This window comes from Chenopodium quinoa, unplaced genomic scaffold, assembly GCF_001683475.1.
Source record: "Chenopodium quinoa cultivar QQ74 unplaced genomic scaffold, ASM168347v1, whole genome shotgun sequence".
Classification (NCBI taxonomy): Eukaryota; Viridiplantae; Streptophyta; class Magnoliopsida; order Caryophyllales; family Amaranthaceae; genus Chenopodium; species Chenopodium quinoa.
In genome coordinates, this window is record NW_018742446.1 from 89555 (window position 1) to 110976 (window position 21422).

The following is a 21422-nucleotide window of genomic DNA, read 5'->3' on the forward strand; positions in this document are numbered from 1 at the left end:
GGATCCACGACGAGTTTGTGGACAACAAGATCCGGGCTGACGCCTGGCATATCTTCCACTTCAAAGGCAAAAATGTCTTTGAATTCTTTCAGCAGTTGGTGCAAATCTACACCCAACCTGGCAAAAGCAACCGTCTCCACCTTGACGGTTCGTTCCGGACGGCTGTCGTCAAGAAAAATGTCAATATTTTCACCAGCCGGCTAGGGACGGAGATCATCTAACCGTTCCCCGGTTAGTGATTGCTATTGCTTCTCTTTTTTTACGGCCACCAAGTGGTCCACCTTTCTCTTTTTGCCGGCTGCTTTGGGAGCAGGCGCGGCTTCCTTGAAGTCATCAGGGTCAACAGGTTCCTCGCCTTGGCCGGCTACGGCCACGGTAGGCTTGACTTCTGAGAGGTAGCACTTCCTTGGCGTCTTCTAATCCCCATTTAGGGAACCCACTGACCCATCATCCCTCTCAAATTTGATCAGCATGAGGGATGGGATGATGTCTGCCTTGGACTCGTTGAGGGTTGGACGGCCCAAAATCAGATTATAGGCAGTCAATTCCTCAACCACCAAGAACTTGACAACCATGTGTCGTCCCTCCCCCTTTTCTCCTAGCCGGATGGGTAGGTCAATCCTCCCCACCGATTGCACTACTCCTCCCCTAAAACCAACCAAGGGGTGAGAGACTTTGTGCATGCTGCTAGGCTTGTACTTGAGCTTTCCCAAGCACTGATAGCTGATAAGGTCAGACGAGCTCTTGGTATCAATGAGGATCCGGCCCACTTGTTGGTTGGCAACCTTGCACTCGATGACAATGGGGTCATCATGAGGCCGCCTGACCTTGCCCCAATCCTTCTCAGAGATGATGACTTTAGGGAAGGTGTCTTTTGACACCTGGCCCTCATCCACTGAGTTGACCTCCATCTTTCTGATGTTTTCCTTGGTGCCCCGGATGGTAGGACCCCTTCCCCCGAAAGCGCCTACTATAGTAAAGATCTGCTCTTCATCAGTGTTAGAGCTTATAGCAAGGTTGTTAGGTTTCTTGGACGGCTGTCCACTGTTTGTTCTGGGGTTACCATAGGACTTCAGAATATAGGACTTTAAAGCCCTCTCACCAGCTAGATGGTCCAGTAACCGTCTAAGGCTATAGCAGCCATTGGTTTCATGGCCTATATCCTCATGGAAATGACAATACTTGCTCTTATTCTAGCTTTTGATGGGACTTTTCATTGCAGCCGGTTTCTTAATGGTCAACCGGTCTTTAATCTCCATGAGGATGGAGGAGCATTCCTTGTTAAACTCGTACTTGGGGACATACGACTTCAACTCTTTCTTTTTCTTCTGGGACAGCTGACTAGAATTGTCCGCCACCCAGACTTTTTTTCTTTTCTTGCTCTCTTCTTTTTTGGCCAGCTGAGCTAACCGGCTCTCTTTTTTGTCGGACTTTTTAGGGTCCGACGGCTGCTTGATGGAACAAAGCTCCGTTGCCTGTATATAAGCTTCGGCTTCCATCAGAGCTTCTTAAAGGGTAGCCACCCTCTTTCTGACTAAGTCGAATTTGAAAGTCGACCCGTCTTTCAGAACCTTGAAGAAGTCTATGTAGGCTACTTTGTCAGACAACCCCTGGATCTGAATTCTCATCAGATTGAACCGCTTGACATAGGACCTTAGCCCTTCTCTATCTCCCTGCTGAATAGCCCCTAAATCAAGACTTATCTTTTTGGCTGGGATGTTCATAGAGAAGTTGGACGCAAACAAGTATGCAAGCGTCTTAAAGTTGTTGATGCAACCAGCTGGCAGATTGCCAAACCATCGTTGGGCTATGCCCTTCAACGTCACCGGGAAGCATCGACACCAGGCGGCATCATCTAACCCTTGTAAGTACATGGGGTTGGTGTAAGCCATTAGATGATCTTCCAGGTTGGTGGTACCGTTCTTAACCTTGGCCGGCTGAGCCGCCTCGGTTATCTCCCTGGAGAAAGCCGACGGCTGTTCCCCAAGGTTTAGCAACCGGAGCTGCCAGTCCATAGGCTGGACATTTAGTGCCGCCTGACCCCCGAAGAGGGACGGCTGCATGTATGGTGATCCATATGGCATGTATGGCTGTTGGGCACATACGGAGCCAGCTGGATAATCTGAGGGCCAGTACGTGCGGACAAGTCGTGATTAGGGGATTTTTCCCCACCAATCACCATCTGACAAGTGGACCAATCAGGTTCCGCCATGTGTCCGTCACATGGGCCAATAGGAGCCTGCCACGTGTCAAGCAATGATCCGTCCACTATGGACCAATTACGACACGACACGTGTCCTTCCCATGACACTTGGGATAACCGGTCACCTAGGCCCAACTTCCGTGGGAAGCCTAATCAGCCCAAGGTTAACCTAAACCTAGATTGGCAAGTTTCCCGAGGTTATAAATACCTCCCTTAATCCTCATTAAGGGAGATTACGCAGATTACACACATTAAACTCTCTCACCTAGAGAGACCCAATCACTTTAATTTCCGCATTAATTACTCCTTAATCAAGTACTAACTTGACCGTCGGAGGCGGATCTCCAATCATCCGGAGCATCCGTTTGTTTTGCAGGTACAGGCGTCCGGTTCCAGTCTCGGAATTGTAACTCTCCCGCAGGACATCAGAAAACCCCGAAACATCTTGGCGCCGTCTGTGGGGAGAGTACTTCTGAGATGGCATCCACGTTTGTACCGGCTCCTGAAGAGAGACGTCCCCTAAACGACCCTCTAGTTCAGTCGGACCACGATACTGAGAATGAATTTGAAGTTGAAGCTCACACAGCTTCAGACGGGACCCTAAGGGCCCGACGTACCCGTCATACCGAAAGGAGGGAACGGGAACATCTTCAAACTGGAAGCGAGCCAGCAGGCGCACCGCCTGTTCGGCAGCAGCCGACTGATGGGTCTGCTCCCATCACAAGGAACGAACTCATGACCTTCATGAGGGACTTCAAGGGAGAAATTCAAGAGTTGATCAACAAGAAGCCGCATGCTCTGGACAAGGAGCAGTCGGCTAAGAAACCCTCCACTTCACGGAAGAGGAAGCCAGTTCAAGGGCGAGAGGCGACCCCTCATCCTAAATCTAGGAAGTGGGAGCCACCTGCCCTTGATTTCACAAAATACCGTTTTCCTACTCCAGGAAATAGGAAACCTGTTCGTCATATTCAGGCGGACGGGTCGAGGAAAACATACACAGACGCTCGGCTACTGCTAGAGCAGAAGAACAGTGACCGATTGTCAGAGTCGGCCTCTACTTCAAACTCCAAGAGAGTCTGCGAAATACCTCGATGAGGCATACTCAGTCGTATCATGAGAGTCAGTCAGGCGGCACCTCCCGTCAGTCCGACTTTCATAGCGACCAGGCGGTACCAAACTTACCGTTTGTACCGCAACAACAGTATTTTTTACAGCCACCTCCGTTTGGTGGACATGCAGCAAAAAATGTCCAACCTATGGACTGGCAGCTACGGTTGCTTAGACTTGGTGAACAGCCGTCGGCCTTCTCAAAGGAAATTACTGAAGCCGCTCAGCCAGTCAAAGTGAAAAATATATTAGTAGGCGCCTATGACGGCACTACTAACCCAGAAGACCATCTGATGGCATTCACCAACCTGATGTACCTTCAAGGGTTGGATGATCCCACTTGGTGCAAGTGTTTCCCAGCGACTGTCAAAGGAATCGCACAACAATGGTTCGGCAACCTGCCGACTGGTTGTGTAAATAACTTCAAGACGCTTGCTTACTTATTCACCTCCAACTTCGCCATGAACATCCCTGCGAAGAAGACGACCCTTGATTTAGGAACAATTCAGCAGGGCGAGAAGGAGGGGCTTCGTTCTTACATCAGGCGGTTTAACCTGATGAGAATACAGATTGAAGGGTTACCGGATGAAGTAGCCTATACTGACTTTTTCAGAGGTCTCAAAGACGGGTCGACCTTCAAATTTGATTTGGTCCGAAAGAGGGTGGCGACTCTTCAAGAGGCCTTGATTGAAGCGGAAGCTTATATACAAGCGACTGATCTTTGTAGTACGGTAAAACAATCAGACGGGAGAAGGTCCGACAAAAGAGAAGGACGACAGAAACAGTCGTCAAACAAAGACGAGAAGAGAAAAGAGGTCTGGGCAGCTGATTCCTCTAAACAGCCGGCCCAGAAAAAGAAAAAAGAATTCAAACCATACTCCCCAAAGTATGCGTTTAACAAGGATAGCCAATTTATCCTAAAGGAAATCAAGGGACGGATCTCAATTGAGAAGCCGGTCCCCATGAAGGGTTCTGCAAACAATCGGAACCAAGAAAAATTCTGTGATTATCATGAAGATGTTGGTCATCACACCAATGAATGCATCAGTCTCATGCGGTATCTGGACCGCCTGGCTGAGCAAGGTGATCTTGACACTTATGTCAAGAAATCTACGGGGAACACTTCCTCAAAAAAGCAGTCGGCCAAAAAGAATCAACAGGCCGTCAGTTTCGATACAGATGATGCAGTCGTCTACACCATTGCAGGCGGCTTCTTAAGAGGCGGCCCCACTATTAGGGGCAACAAAGACAATATCAGACGGTTAGATGTAAATTTTCGTTCACCAAGAACGGCCCTCCAAATATTCATTTCCTGAGATTGTCATCACTGAAGAAGATCTAGGAGGGGTAAGAGGGCCGCATGACGACCCTATCGTTATTGAATGTAAAGTGGCCAACCAGAGAGTTGGCCGAATCCTCATAGATACCGGAAGCTCCTCAGATCTCATCAGTAGCAAATGTCTGTTGAAACTAAAATATCAGATTGATTGCATACATCCGGCATCCCACCCTTTAGTAGGGTTTGGAGGAAGAGTCGTCCACCCAGTGGGACTAGTGGATTTACCCATCCGCCTGGGCGAAAAAGGGGAAGGACGACACATGGTAGTCAGGTTCCTGGTAGTAGAAGAACTCTCGGCCTACAACATGATTCTGGGACGACCAACCCTGAATAATTCCAAGGCTGTTATAATCCCATCTCTTATGTTGCTCAAGTTTGAGAGGGATAATGGAACAGTCGGGTCCCTAAGGGGAGATCAGAGGATGGCCCGTGAGTGCTATCTCTCGGATGTCAAGCCCACTGTTATGGCCACTGGGTCGAGCGGTGGAAAAATAGACCTTGACAATGTCAAGGAGAGTGCGCCTGTTCAAGAAGCAGGCGGCAAGAAGAGAAAGGCATCCCAGACAGGGGCCGCAAGAAAAGACATAAAATAGCAATCATTGGCAAAGGAGCGGTCGAATGAATTCCGCCCTCAGCCAGCTGGTGAGCATACGGACCTGATCTTAGATGACTCGCGTCCTGACAGAACAATCAAGGTTGGGACGGCTGCTCTAAGGGACCTGGGTGACGACTTTCACAAACTATTAAAAGAATACAAGGACATCTTTGCATTCGAAGTCCATGAAATGCCAGGCATTGGTCCTGATCTGGCGGTACATAAACTGGCCGTGGATCCGAAAAAGAAGCCGGTACGGCAGAAGAAGCGGAACCGTGGCGAAGAAAGAAGTCAGGCGGCAACCGCCGAAGTTAAAAAATTACTTGATGCAGGGTTCATTCGGCAATGTTACTTCCCAGACTGGGTTGCAAATGTGGTTCTTGTTAAAAAGCCGAATGGCACCTGGCGAATGTGTGTAGACTACACAGACTTAAACAAGGCGTGCCCCAAAGACAGTTACCCTCTGCCTAAAATTGATAACCTGGTCGACTCAACAGCCGGCCATGCTTTGATGAGCTTTATGGACGCCTACTCTGGTTTCCATCAAATTCCTTTATGGGAGAAAGATCAGGAGAAGACGGCCTTCGTCACTGATCAGGGGTTATACTGTTACACGGTCATGCCGTTTGGTCTTAAGAATGCCCCGACCACTTTCCAGCGAATGATAAACACTGTGTTCTTTGATCAGATTGGGAGAAATGTCGAGGCATATATTGATGATATGATTGTCAAGTCTAAACTTCAGAAAGATCATCTGTCGGACATCCGAGAAACTTTCGCCAAACTCAGGCGGCACCATGTCATGCTCAATCCCAAGAAATGTGTCTTTGGAGTAAAGTTTGGGAAATTTCTCGGATTCCTTATCAATCAGAGAGGAATAGAGGCGAACCCTGAGAAGGTGCAGGCGGTCATCGACATGCAGTCGCCTCGTACCATCCGAGAGGTCCAGAAGTTAACTGGTTGTCTGGCGGCCTTGGGAAGATTTCTAAGCCGATCAGGCGACAAATGCCTATACTTTTTCCAGGCAATTAAGAAAAAGGCAAGGTTTGAATGGGGGCCGGATGCTGAGGCGGCCTTCCAGAAATTGAAAGTTCACTTGCATTCCTTGCCGAGGCTGGTCAGCCCTTTGCTCAAAGAAGTACTCTACATGTACCTGGTCGTCTCTGATCATGCGTTAAGCGCTGTTCTCCTTGCTGAAAGAGACGGTTGTCAGCTCCCGGTCTACTTTGTCAGTCATGTACTGAAAAATGCCGAGTTGAGGTATCCCTTAGTGGAGAAATTTGGTCTTGCACTCTTCATGGCTGTTAAAAAATTGAAGCCCTACTTTTTGGCACATGCAGTCGTCGTGTATACAGACCAACCTATCAAGCGGCCACTGACCATCATGGAGTCGTCAGGCCGAATGATCAAATGGGCCATAGAAATACAGAGCCTCGAAGTTACCTTCGAGCCTAGAAAAGCAGTGAAGGGGCAAGCCTTTGCTGACTTTATTGTTGAGATGACTCGTCCTCCTGACTCTCAAGTTCCAGACCAAGTCTGGAAGGTATATGTGGATGGAAGCTCTACTTCAAATGGTTGTGGAGCAGGCGTCATATGTCAGTCGCCAGAGGGCGACAGGTACGAGTATGCTCTACGCTTCAGTTTTCAGGCCTCAAACAATGAGGCAGAATATGAAGCTTTACTAGCCGGAATCCGCATGTGCAAGGCGGCAGGGGCAAGAAAAATAGACGCCTATTCCGATTCACAATTGATAGTGAGTCAGTACAATGGAAAATACGAAGCAACCCATCCGGCCATGATCAAGTATTTACAGGCGGTACGACAGGCGGTCGGATCCCTTGAAGATTTTCGTTTGACCCAAGTGCCGAGATCAGAAAACAACCAGGCGGATGCACTTTCAAAATTAGCATCATCCGCCTCTTGTGATACTCCTCGAACTATTTTTTGGGAAGTAATGGAGAGGAGAAGCATTGAGGAAGAACCTATTGGAATCTCAGACAAAAGCTCAACCTGGATGGATCCAATCAGGGCATATCTGACAAAGGGTACCCTGCCGGATGATCATCAACAGGCGGCATCACTGAAAAAACGAGCAACCAGTTTTGAAATAATAAAGGGAGAACTTCACAAAAGGGGGTACCTTCAACCCTTCTTAAAGTGTGTTACTCCAGAAAAGGGACGAGAGATACTAGACGATCTTCACTCTGGTTACTATGCTTCCCATATAGGCGGTAGGACGCTTGCTCAACGGGCAAGGCGGCAGGGCTACTTTTGGCCTACTTTAGAAGCAGATGCAATGGAGATGGTGAAAAAATGTGACAAGTGCCAAAGGTTTGGCAAGCTAATTCACCGTCCGGCTACTGACCTCACTACCATTCATAGCCCACTACCGTTTGCTAAGTGGGGCATGGATATTCTGGGTCCATATACGCCTGCTACAGGCGGAAGGAGGTACATACTTGTTGTCGTCGACTACTTCACTAAATGGGTAGAGGCGGAGGCTGTAAAGGGAATCAAGACGAAGGATGTAATTTCATTCATTTGGAAAAATGTCATCACTCAGTTCGGGGTTCCCATGTCTATGGTTTTTTATAATGGTCCCCAATTTGAGACGCCTGTTCTCAAAAGCTGGTTGGGTGACCAAGGAATTGCACACTACTTTGCATCTGTCGGCCGTCCACAAGCAAACGGCCAGGTAGAAGCCTTTAATAAAATCATCTCAGACGGTCTGAAGAAAAAGATTGAACGAGCAGGCGGCCTATGGGCGGATGAATTACCACATGTTCTCCGGGCCATTAGGACGACTGAAAAAGGGGCAACTGGAGAAACTCCATTCCTCCTAACTTATGGTGCGGAAGCTGTTCTTCCAATAGAACACTACGAGCCGACTCTTTGAGTAATGCTATATGACGAAGAGGCAAACTGGGAAGCCATGCGCCTGGCATTAGACTCACTTCCTGAAAGGAGGGGCAATGCTGTCTTGTGCCATGAAATTTACCGTCTGAGAATGACTAGATCATACAACAAAAAAGTACACAGGCGTCCACTCAAAGTGGGGGACTTTGTACTTAGAAAAATGGAAGCAGTTGGAAGGGCTAATGAGTCTGGCAAACTAACTCCCAACTGGGAAGGACCCTACCGAATCTGTGAAGAGGTCAGGGACGGTACCTACCGTCTGGAAACACCAGACGACCAACCGTTGCCTCGAACTTGGAATGCAGATAATCTTAAGAAATATTTCTTTTGAATGATATAAATAGTCAAGGGCTACTTAATAAAAGTTTGCATACTTAATATTCAATTTTGTACTAAGAGGGGCACGCCTACTAACAAACAGTCGGCTACTCTCCATACTCAGTTTTCATTTTTACCTAAGAGGGGCATGCCAACTGACAAACAGTCGGCTACTCTCCATGTTTAATTTTTATTCTTATCGGCTACCCTCCACTTACTTAGCACCTACGTTCACCAAGAACTAACCAATTCCATAACCCGAATGATCATTCCAGGCGCCAAGCCAACTGATCCAATCTTTAAACTAATACGACCTGTCCCAACATCATAGCAGGCGTCCGGCGGCATCCCTCCGGATGAAATTCGTCGCAGAGAGCAGCTCCCTTTTGGGTGGAACATTGCTCTATAAACTAATTACACGACACCTATACGACTGTCCCCAAGGGCAACCACGTAGCCGTTTTTGAGACAAGGATAACTCTATCACTAACCAAACCAGTGGTAGCAGTTGGCATCTGAGTCAGATGACCGCCTGTATTACTTGGGATAAATGCAGGGGGTACCTCTTGAGTTAATAGCCAACAAACATTGACGAATCAAAAGGTTCAGTCGGCCTCCGCCGCTTGGTACCTTTACTACTCAAGCAGGAGTGACGGCGACTGAGTAACACCAAAGTTAAATCATAGTCACTCTCTCAAACTTAGTATGGAGCCTAAAAGGTATGAGTCGTCTGCCTGTTTTTAGCAAACAGGGGCTCTCAACGACTACTCCTGTTTTTAGTATGAAACTAAAAAGGTGTTCATACAGCACCTGTTCACACTAGATTTAATATGGCGGAAAACAGTCGGCCTAGACGGCCTAAAGTCTCAAGCCTAAAAGCATGACAAGTAGGAAACAACTTTCTTACTTGGTTAAATTTTACAAATGACAGGATCGCCTGCCTAAAGGGGATCCAGTCTTTAAAATGGTTCGAATACCGATTGGATAAATGGCCGACTGATCGTCTAGCCTGGAAACAGACAACCAGTTGTCCAGGGGCATAGGCGGCGTGACTAACTATCCGTACCTGTTTGCAACTATCGGCCATGTAAAACAGTCGGTATAGTGTACAATTGGATATCAGAATATTCAATACTTAAACAAATTTGAAGCAAAACAAAAAAACTTCATTAAAAAGAAGCCGGTCATTAAAGACCGGCAAATATTCAGAGCCCCGGTCCCCTGGCCGGGTAAATAGAAACAAACGGCACGCAGGCCGTGGAAAGAAGACATAAAGCTTAAGAAGGGGGCAAATCTTCAATATTAGCAGCTGCCGCCTGGTCAGCACTCTTCTTGCTGGACTCGGCTTCAGCTGCATCCTTCTTTGATGCATTACCCCCAAGCAGCACAAGCGCCACTACCGGCTCCTCCTCCTCCTCCAACGCCTCTTCCTCAGCAGCCGCCAGGATCTCTTGATTATATCTATCAGAACACTGGCGGTACGTTTTTTCCCATGAGGCAAAGTCGGCATTGGGGAAGAGGCGGCCCCAAGTCATGCGCTGGATTTGATCAGAGTCTTCCATCATCTCCCGGACCAGCTCTTTCTTTTCTTGCTCGGCCTTTTCCGAGAGCTCCTGAGTAAGACTCTTCTCCTGGGTCACCAGGCGTACCTTTACGCTCGCCAAGGATTTCTCCAAGGTTTCGTATGAGGACATCTTTTGGCGAAGAGGTCTCAGCTCGGCCTTGAGGTTGTTGATGGTCGCCTCCAGCTCGCTATTCCTCTTCTGGGCCGCCTCTAACTGAGCCCGGATAGCGGCGGTAGCCTGCGCCTGATAATAAAGAATATCAATGGTCAGAACTTCATTTTGGGAAATTTGAAACATTGCCTTATCACAGTCAGAGGCGGCCATAGCTTTTGCAGCCTTTACCTCTTTGTTCTTCCGGTCAAGCGGCTTGCGAAGGCCGTTCACTCGGAGCAGGGCCTAAGTAAAAAGGGGAACAGGCGTCAGTTTCCAAACAAAAAAGAAAACAGGCGTCCTGGAATTCAAATACTCAAAAATATGCTAAGTATACCTCAGCAAGGACCCCTGCAATCCCGTCTAGGTCAAGGGTGCCGACACCCCTGACCGCCTCCCTTTCAGCTGGAGGAACGACTTTGATCATAGACTTGGCCACCTCGACCAAGTCAGGCTCCTGAGGGCCGGCTGCATCAAGCATAAACAAACGGATTAGACCTAGTAAAGAAGGGAGCAAGTCTAAAATTTACAAGGACAATTTCATACTTCTAGGTGGCCCAGCTGGAGTTTTAGAAGAAGTGGCCGGCTGTTTCTCAACCGCCACATGTTTCCTGGCAGAACCAGGAGAGCTCGCAACAGTCGTCCTCCGGGCCTTGGGGTCCGGCTGTTGAGAAGAAGAAGCTCTTGGAGCGCCCGTCTAAAAAAGAAAAAAAGAGTCAGTATATGCATAAACACAACTCCAAAAAGAGGGTGAAAGGTTCGAAGCCCACCAAGGGTGCCCCCTTGTTGGGGGAGTCGGTTGAAGACTGTTGCATGATGGAGGCCCACAACATGGCCGCCGCAGTCTTGGAGGCGGTAATTTTGCTCATGGCGTCCGCTGCAAAAACAAATAGCAAAGTTAATAAAAGTCATAACAAGAAATGCACGGAACAACAGAGTATTCGACAGGCCGGCTACCTCTTGAGCACCGACTGCTGAGGCCACAGGCGGCCAAAAAGTACTCGTCGTAGAGCCATTTGAAGCTCGGGACGCAGTGCAGGGGTACTTGCTCTCGTACCCCTGAAGTGGAGTTCACCTTCGACTCTACTTTGAAGAGTCCTTTATCTAGGATCTCTTTCTTAGCCTTGGGGGGAACAGGCGGCATGCTGCGGCCGCCTGCAAGAAGGGGCAGATTCCTGTTCCACCTGTAAAAGCGCTTGTTCAGCTCTGTGTCTGAACTCTCAATGATAAGGAAGGTGCTCCGCCAGTCTTTCCATTTGTTTGCTTTACCTCTCGTCATGAGGTAGCCCCTGTGGCTCGTCAATTGATACCAGCCGGTACCGCCTGCCTTAGGGGTCCGGCTGAGGTAGTTCATGTGGGCGAAAGCCTCGAAGTTCGGCTCCACCCCGTGCAGTTCGCACCCGGCCACATAGCCGAGTACGTTGACCCAGGAGTTCGGGGCTAACTGCCACAACCCCAACTCATACCCATCCAAGATCCGCTGAACAGCCGGATGTAGTGGGAAGCGCAGCCCAGCCTTGATGGCCGCCTCGTAGCAGCCAAAGCAGGCGCCATCATAACTGGTACCAGCCGGCCGGACGACTGTGTCTTCTGGATCCGGCACGAACACTAAAAAGCCGGGGCCCATTGTGTGGTTTGCGATAAAGCTCTCCACTTTCTCTTGCATGGCTGTGATCCGGCCCCGAGGTACCGTGCAGTAGTAGGGGGTATTTTGCTCTCGGTGAGAGGCGGATGGCTCCGCCCAATCGTCCCCCTTCTCAACTGCGTGAGAAAGCCTCGCCTCTTGCAGGCGACTGTTTTTCTCTTCTGTGTCCAGAGAAGCATGGCCAGAAGAGCTAGACTCGGAATCGTCCTCTGACGAGTCCGAAGAGGACGACTCCTCCCCTCTCTCGGAGGGGCCCGCCTCCTCTCCTTTAAAAGGAGCAGGAGAGAATGTAGAATTGTCAACTGTAAAATGGGAAGGGGTCACTTTGACTCCTCCCTCAGAACTGCCGGCTTTCAAGCCACTTTGTTTCACTTCCACATCTGGCGCCTGGTCAGATGTTTCACTAATCGGCACCCTGTGGGAGGAGCCGTCTGAGTTTGAGATCCTGGCAGTCTTTTTTGTTCTGGTCATCATGCTCTGCATAGACACAGATACAGTCGGACTTTGTATAAAGGGAAAAGATGGGTCCAGAAAAGGGCAGGCGGCACTCCTAGTCCTAGATTCAACCGTCCCCGGTGACCGGCTGATCACTAACCTAGGTCGTGTCGTGTGCTTCCGTGGTGCCATTTCAAAAAAGAATAAAGTAAGGAGAAAATTAAGAGTAAGAGAACCGACGGTTACCTGAACGAGTGACGATTGATGAAGTTCCGAAAATCCTTTGCAGTCGGCTTGTCAGAGCAGGCGGTAGGCAGAAAGGGTCCAAAATGTCAGAGCAAGTTCAGGGGTCCGAATGTCCTCTCTAAAAGTTCTCAAATGTGAAAATGACTGAAGTCAACACCCCCTTATATAGGCGAAGTTAGAAGTCGAAGGGTCCCTTCCAAAGTTCAAAATTTTGGCGGGAGAATCTCTCGGCCTTTCGCCGATTGACACCTGTAGCAGGCCGTCGCCTGTCATAGTGCGACACCTGTCACAGGTAACACGTGACCAGTCACGTGCCACCTGTGAGGGGCAAATGATTAGGGGATTTTTCCCCACCAATCACCATCTGACAAGTGGACCAATCAGGTTCCGCCATGTGTCCGTCACATGGGCCAATAGGAGCCTGCCACGTGTCAAGCAATGATCCGTCCACTATGGACCAATTACGACACGACACGTGTCCTTCCCATGACACCTGGGATAACCGGTCACCTAGGCCCAACTTCCGTGGGAAGCCCAATCAGCCCAAGGTTAACCTAAACCTAGATTGGCACGTTTCCCGAGGTTATAAATACCTCCCTTAATCCTCATTAAGGGAGATTACGCAGATTACACACATTAAACTCTCTCACCTAGAGAGACCCAATCACTTTAATTTCCGCATTAATTACTCCTTAATCAAGTACTAACTTGACCGTCAGAGGCGGATCTCCAATCATCCGGAGCATCCGTTTGTTTTGCAGGTACAGGCGTCCGGTTCCAGTCTTGGAATTGTAACTCTCCCGCAGGACATCAGAAAACCCCGAAACAAGTCGCATGACTGACTCTCTCGGTTTGTTTCTGAATACTTCATTGAAGTATTCTGAAAGCTGTCTGGGTAAGTCGACGTTGAATCCGACTCAGACAACTGTTGACTTCTAATCTGCTGGATTAACATCCGGGCATCTGAGTAAGTCCTTTTTTATCCATCCGGCTGAAATTGTCGGATGGCCTTCCGTTTCCCTGATTCAGGGAAACGGAGCTTTGAAAGGTCGATCATGGGCCCATACGCCCCCTTTAGTTTAGGGTGAGGAGTAGGCACACGATCCTTAACGTGCTTCTTCCCTGAGGGAGAAGGCTTCTTGGCCGACTAACCTTTGTTGGTGCCAGTTGACCTATTTATCAGGTCCTTGATTTCCTCTTCAAAACTCGTCACGAATTTCATGATTTCTTCTCTTGTAACAGGGGTAGCTCCCTGTGCCGCCTGGGGTGTCCCAGCCGGCTTGATGGTTAGGCTGTTGGGACCAGATTTGTCTTCGCCCCGTTCCCTTGTTTCCTTGGAACGGGTGTGTCTTGTTCCGAATGACCCGTCTGGGGCCACGTACGTGTCGACCTCAAGGTCGTCACTACTATCTTGGTCCGTGTGGACCTCAACTTCGACCGTAGGCCGTTTGCCTTCAACAGGCGGTACATACTCTGATGCCATCTCAGAAGTACTTTCCCCACAAATGACGCCAAATGTTTTGGGGTTTTTGAAGTCCCTCGGGAGAGTTACAATTCCAAGAATGCGCGTCGACCGCCTGTACCTGCAAAACCACGGAAACTCCGGTTGGGTGGAGTTCCGCCTCCGACGACCAAGTTAGAACATATCCGGATGTATAAAAGTGCGGAATGTAAGGGTTTTTCTCTGGTATTCCGAGAGAATTATACAATTAATATTGCTCGGGTTTTGTGTGTATATTTATGAATGTGCAATAAATGAGGATTTTCCTCTATTTATAGTGTGAGGGGATCAGTTCCCCTCTCAAAGGTTGGAGTGCCACATGTCACTAGAGGATTGGTTCTCTTGGAACCCCTCTAAGGCAGACACGTGTCAGCATACGATTGGTCCACGTGGGCAGGGTAACTTTACCCTAAACAATATGAATTACTTAGAGCATAATTTATTAAAACTAAGGTTAATCTTTTATTTTTTACAAGAATTTCAAAGATTGACACAGCATCATGTAAAAATAGTACTTGACCTACTTCTCAATTATAACAATCAAATGCAAGAGAAACTGCTGACAAATGTTGAGGATTGGGAAGAGATGAAAGCAAAAGGAATTTGAAGAATTGTAAATGTTTTTAATAGATTTGTATATATCATAGGCATTAGAGTACTTTAAGTTATATAGTATTAATCCAAAACATTAGTTTAAAGGTTTAAGTAGTATGGTTGTATAAAGAATACATATTATATCTCTGAGTTGAAGTAGTAGATTTATTCCATGTGAAAAATGGTGCTAGATATAAAAGTAGAAGAAATCAATAAAAAAGTAATGTTAAAGTAAAAGAAATTAATCCAAAAGTATATGAAATTATCATTAAAGTAAAAGGAACAAATTTAAGAGATAAATAATGTTAAAAAAATAGTCAGAAATATGATGTTCGATTTAAAAGTAAAGGGAATTAGTGTTAAAGTAAAAGACATGAAGTTAAAAGTAAAAGAAAAAAGTTCAAAAAATAGTCTTCGTGAGGTGGTTGTGGAGGTGGAGGTGGTTGTGAGGTGGTTGTGAGGTGGTTGTGGAGGTGGTAGTTCAATGCTTGTTCACACTAAAAAAAGTACAAATTTTCCGAAATATTATTGGTTGGAAGGTCGTGCACCATATTATTTCAACTATTGGCCATGTGATAGTGTTAGTGGAAATACGATGGTTGTGCGGTGGTAGAAGATGAAATATAACATGATAATACAATTCATATGATATATTATTCATTGTGAAAGACACGAAAAAAACAATATCATAAAGTAAATGAAATATTTCATAAAATTAAAGTATAATAGGTAAAAGTAAACAAACTGAACTTTATATCTGCAGTATAATTACTTAGAGTAAACGTAAAAATATTACATTACAAAAATAATAAAAAAAACATTAATATTTCTTCAGTATATCTTGATCTTCCATAACATCTTCAAATTTCCAAGTATTATATTAACTGCACAAAAATAAACATCAGAAAAATCAATGACAGATTAAAGAAAATAAATTTCAATGTAAAGCAAAAAAATTTCAACTTAAAGTAAATGAGAAAAATATAAAGGTAAAATACCTAAAAAAAAGTACAAGTATGATAACACCTGCACAAAAATAAAAAGTAAATCAAGTTAAATGTTAAAGTAAATAAATAACAGATTAAAGTAAATGAAACACATGTAAAAGCAAAATACCTGAAGAACTACTTGTTTGGACAGTTCCTACTGTCATGTGAAACACCAAATTGCCCACAAGCTCTACAGGTTCCGCCCTTTTTGGATTTTTCTTCAGAAGCTATTTCTTTTGCACTCTTCAACCGCTTTGAACTTCTGGCAGAACCTTTATTAAGACACTGATTTGGAGGCAAGATATTTACATCTACTTCATTTGACCAAACCAAAACCTGAATATCAGCATCTTTCACCTCTTTTGAACTAGTTGCATTTTCAGGATTATTCTTTATCAGCATCTGCTTCTGAAATGAAGATAATGTCCTAATAAGCTCAGATAAATCATCCTCAAATTGCTCAGATAAACTCACACAACTGAAAATCTTGGACCACACATCACTCACCAATTGCTTCCTCTTATCATACTTAGAAGCATCATCCAGAACAGCATTTATGCCTTAAGCTTTCTTCAGAATGTCTTTTCTCCAACGATTCATGATATAAAGATCAAGAATTTCACGTATAGACTTGCCTTTCATAATAAACAGAATGTGTCTACTTAAGATGCCTTGACTCTCAAACATTTTACAAGTACAACTGCATTCATATGTGGCCAAGTCAAAATTTACATCAAAGTTTTTCCTTTTCTCATGATCAACAATTACAGAAAACTCCAAACCATCTCCATATAGAGAACTACAACTTTCAACACCACATGAGAAACAGGCTGCCTGGCATTCTTCTTCAAAATCATAAAAGATGGCACGACTGTAAACAAAAGCAGCATGCTTTTCCAAGTGCAAATGAGTAGCCAATTGAGGCTCAGATTTATTAAGCCTGTTCAACTCATCCTGTTCATGCCTTTGAGCATCAAGAGCAGTTTCATAATGGACAAAGAATTCAACACAGGTCACATGAGGGTTTATAAAATTATAAAAAAAATTGTTTTCACCTTCAGACCTAGAAGTAGAACGCAGTAACACACCCATAAACAAGTCCCTGGAATATGCAGGGATCCAAAGATGCCTAATATTGAACATGTATGCAAACCACTCATGATCTACAAGGTCAAATTCCTCCATAACATTGTTCCAGCCATCAACAAATACATGGGGATCAATTTCTCTATCCCAAACTATTGCACTTAGCTTTTTCAAGAACTCAGTTTCATTACAAAACTGAGTTCTAACCTTTTCAGGTACCTTCCTCATTATGTGCCATATACATAACTTGTGTTTAGTGCTTGGTAAAAACCTTTTGTATGGCAATACCCATTACAGGGTCTAGATCAGTGATTATGCAAGAGGGTTCTCTTCCCATACACTTCAAAAAAGTTTGAAATAGCCACACAAAAGATTCTACATCTTCTTTAGATAATAAAGCAGCACAAAATGTAACACATCTCTTATGATTATCAACTCCAGTAAAAGAGCAGAAAACCAATGAGTATTTATTTGTATCATAGGTAGAATCAAAAGATAAAAAGTACCCAAACAATTGATAATCTCTTCTACCAATAGCATCAGCCCAAAAAACACGTGTCAAGTGCCTGCTTTCATCAACACAATAATCAAAATAATAACCCCCTTTACTGCTTTTCACTTTTTGTTCAAGGTTTTGAACAAACATTGCACCATCAGCATTAGAGATATAAACTTTCACGTCCCTAGAAAAATTTTTGAAGTCGTTTTTATTGCCCCTGACATTTTTAAACCCACCACAAAGTTCTTTCATGATCCTATAAGACATAACAACCCCTATATTTAACTTTGAGTTGTCAAAAATAAACTTCTTATGAGCAAAATTTAAACTAACTTCATATTTAGTAACCTGCCTAGTAATAGGTGTAGAAAAAGGGTGAGAATGGGACTCATAAAAAGAGTAAACCATATACTGGCCACCATTACAAAACCTAAATTTAATATTAGCAGGACATCGAACTCTCTTCACAGTCTTTTTCCTTAAACATGCACCTTTAACTTGTTTACCAGCTTTCTTGTTATTTGTCACATACCCTTCTTTGCTATATAATAAATATTTAATTACAGTAACTCCTTTACCATTATTAGAACCAACCTTATTTTTATCTACTTTAGTATTACTAGAACAGACTTTAAATCCACACTCATTAGCATATTTGTAATAAAAGGCAATACCATCTCCAAGACTATCAAATTTCATTCCAAGAATAGGTTTGTTTTCCAAAGAGCAACCTAGGATATACTCTTTATCACCACTAGAATTATAATATATCTTAGGAAGCACAGGCTGAGTAGGTGTTTTGAAAACTCTTACATTCATATCTTCATCAGTGACAGCAGCAGAACAATGCTCTACACTTTCAGTCATCTTCCTGAAAAGTAAATGAATAAAAAAAAAGTAAATAAACAATAACAAAAAGTTAACCATTTAAAAAGTATACTAATAAAAACTATTAGACGTATACTAAAAAGTAAACGACTCAAAGCAAAAGGTAAATAAAAAAGCTCAAAAAGTTAAACAAACTAAAAAAAATGAAGTTATAAGGATTAAGCAAAATTAATAATGAAAAGTAAATGACTCAATGCAAAAAGTAAATTTAAAATAACAACACGTTATACTACTTGATTAAGACCAGCCAGCCATATAGCAACTTTATACATAACCACTGCCATGAATTGGGTAAGCAAGTGTAAAAGCCCTAAACCGGAAATAAAAAAAAACCCTAAATCGTAAAAATAAAGCCCTAAATCAAACACTAAACCGTAGAAAATAAATCAGAGAACAATTAAAAAGTAAAAATAAACTAATTGATAAAAATTAAAATAAAAAAAACCCTAAATCGCGAAAATCGTAATGAAATAAACAACAAAAATAAAAATAAAATAAAAAACACAAGAAAATTACCTCAATGAATGACAAAAATCGAAGAATACAAAGTAATTGAAGATCAAAATCGAAGAATTTGACAAATCAATGATTACAAGCAAAGAGAGCAGATCGCGAAAAATTGCCTTTGAAAGAATTTGAAGGTAAAGAGAGAAAATGCGGAAGAACATAGAGAGAAAAAATGAAGCAGCGCCTGGAAAAACAAGGGAGGTCATTAAACTGCCAAAATTACGAAAATAACATTAATGAAATTGAAAAAGGCGGGTGAAGCATGAGCCGTTGGATTAAGAGCGATCAACGGTCACGATGAGTTCCTAGTTCCTAGTTCCTATTATAGGACTTGGTTTTCACATGATCCTAATTCTATATATATATTAATGGTCAAAGAAGCATCTTAAAATGTCGTGCAAAGTCAAAATAAGACTATCAAATTGAAACGGGGTCGGGGGAAGTACTTGTAGAAACTATAACATCTAGGTTCCCAGCTGGTGCATACTTTAAAAGGTTGTCTCTTCGAAGGCATCTAATAAAATTGGAATGATATAGAGAAGATTAGCATGGCTCCTGTACAAGGATGACACACACAAATCGAGAGAAGGTCCAAATTTGAAATTGGGTATTTCTGCTGATGATCGAATCACTGAATGACACTTCTTGGTGTTGCTTAGGGTTCTCTTCTTTTCGATCAGATACCTTAGTGTTCCTTTCTCTTCAAAAAGACTATAATAGTTCTGATCCGTATAAGCCCCTTGTTGATAAAGTTACATCTAAAGTGAATGGTTGGTTTGCAAAGCATCTATCTTGTGCTGGAAGACTTCAACTAATCAAGAGTGTGCTCTTTGGCATCAGACCTATTGCCACATATCTTTGTATTGCCTAAAAAGATTATGAGAGAAATTGAGGCCAAATTTAGAACTTTCATAAAAAAAAACTACAAAGAAAGCTTTAGTAGCTTGATCTCAGGTTTGCTTGCTTAAGGTGAGTTGTGCTCAGAATCTAATTTCTTTACTTGAATAGAATACTCCTACCATCACCAGATTGTTATGGGACTTATTAGCTCACAAAGCTCACAATTTTTGGGTTAAGTGGGTCCATAATTATTATTTCAAGGATGGATATTGGTGGACTACGCCTTCACCTAAGAAATGTTATTGGGTTCTTAATTAGGAAATTCTTAGGATGTAGGAAAGTTGTTGATGATATTGAGGGTTGGAAGGAGTGCAACTTGGTGAAAAAGGGAGTATTAAGAAGTTTATCAGTTGCTTATCCTTTATACACCTAGAGTTCCCTGGAAAAGAGTGATTTGTAATAGCTTGGCTTCCCCAAAAAGTCTTTTTAAGTACATGGTTAAATTTGAGGAATAGATAGGTGACTAAAGATAGGATGCCGATCTAAAATATCTAGTGTGATTTGATGTGTTTTTTATGTGCTCATGAAGTTAAATCTGTTTTACATTTTTCCTTTAAATGTTCTTACTCTTTGCAGATTTGGGAGAAGATTATGGTGTTGCTGAAATACAATAGAAATGTTCAGAATTTTGATGAAGATGTTAGATGGGTTCTTCAGCATGGCAAGAAGGCTAGACCAAGAAACAGATTGTTGAACACGTACTTTGCTGGAACAGTGCATAGTATTTGGTTACAGAGTTACTCTTTGATTTTCATTGGAAGTTGTAAAGCTAGAGACGTGTTGTTAGGGATATTATTTGTAATGTTTGCTTGTAAATAACTTGTTAGTGACATTCAATTGCTTTTTATGTTTTTTTTTTCTCTACCTCTTGTTGTTATCTGGTAAAGGGAGCACCCTTCCTAGAAGATGACTTTCTGGTTCCTAAGTTGCTTCTTGGTCTCAGAAGTGAACCCTTCGTAGAAGGTGACACTTTTATCCCTCAAATAGGTTTGGTGGGTATTTGGCCTTTGTGATCTTGTGGTGTTTTGGTGGTTACAGCTTAACTCTTTGTAAGTTGTAACTTTCTCCTTTTAGTAATTAAATCTCTATGGATTACCAAAATTTAAAAAATATTGATTGGGGTAAATATCACCCCTGCCACGTGGCCCAATGAGGGCATAACACGTGTCACCCTCATAAAGGCCCAAGGGGATCCAATTAGAGGATGCCACGTGGCATTGAACCCCCAATGGGGGAGCAAATTCTCATCTGCTATAAATAGAGGAATCATCCTCATTCAATTGCATTTATAAATATAGACACAAAATCCGAGCAATATTAATTGCGGAATCTCCTTGAATAAGGGAGAAATACCTATTTACTTTCCGCACTATTACCATCCGGAATCATACTAACTTAATCGTCGGAGGCGGAACTCCACCTAACCGGAGTTTCGTGGTTTTGCAGGCACAGAAGTCAGGCGCGCATACTCCGTATTGTAACTCTCCCGAGGGACCAAAAACACCCGAAACATTTGGTGCCGTCTGTGGGGAGAGTACTACTGAGATGGCATCTGATGCTGTACTGAATGCAGAGGGCAGCCGGCCTACGACTGACCCTGAGGTCCATACGGACCATGAAAGTGGCAGTGGTGACGACTACAATGTCAAAACTTACATGGCCCCAGACGGGTCATTCCGCTCTAGGCGCACCCGTTCCAAAGAAAAGAAGGAACGAGACCAAGACAAACCTTGTCCCAACAACCCAGACAACAAGCACCCTGGACAACCCTAGGCGGCGGAGGGTGCTGCCCCCGTCACTAGAGACGAACTCATGAATCTCATGACTAGTTTCAAGGGGGAAATCAAAGACATAATCAAGAAGTCGGCTGGCTCAAGCAAGGGTCAGTCAGCAAAAAAGACTTCTTCCTCCGGGAAGAAGAAAATCAAAGACTGGGTGC

The 21422-nt window shown here is 44.1% G+C and overlaps 2 protein-coding genes across 2 annotated transcripts; both read right to left on the reverse strand.

Moving 5' to 3' along the window:
• Positions 1-15445: 15445 nt before the first annotated feature.
• LOC110716944 lies at positions 15446-16917 on the reverse strand. Its single transcript, XM_021895597.1, has 4 exons — positions 16336-16917; positions 15743-16131; positions 15627-15640; positions 15446-15498 (listed from the first exon to the last, which is right to left on the reverse strand). The coding sequence occupies exons 1-4, from the start codon at positions 16915-16917 to the stop codon at positions 15446-15448; spliced, it is 1038 nt and encodes a 345-aa protein (XP_021751289.1).
• Positions 16918-16942: 25 nt separating this feature from the next.
• On the reverse strand, positions 16943-18055 carry LOC110716951 (protein FAR1-RELATED SEQUENCE 5-like). The gene has a single exon (XM_021895605.1). It carries the CDS (start codon positions 18053-18055, stop codon positions 16943-16945), a length of 1113 nt encoding a protein of 370 aa, XP_021751297.1.
• Between the last annotated feature and the right edge of the window lie 3367 nt (positions 18056-21422).

Coding starts and splice junctions, on each gene's coding strand:
- LOC110716944 (XM_021895597.1), bottom strand. CDS start 16,917: ATGAGGAAGGTACCTGAAAAGGTTAGAACTCAGTTTTGTAATGAAACT. Junction 16,132..16,335: donor AGAAAAGGAAAAACTTTGAT/GTAAATTTTGAC, acceptor GATGCTTCTAAG/TATGATAAGAGGAAGCAATT.
- LOC110716951 (XM_021895605.1), bottom strand. CDS start 18,055: ATGACTGAAAGTGTAGAGCATTGTTCTGCTGCTGTCACTGATGAAGAT.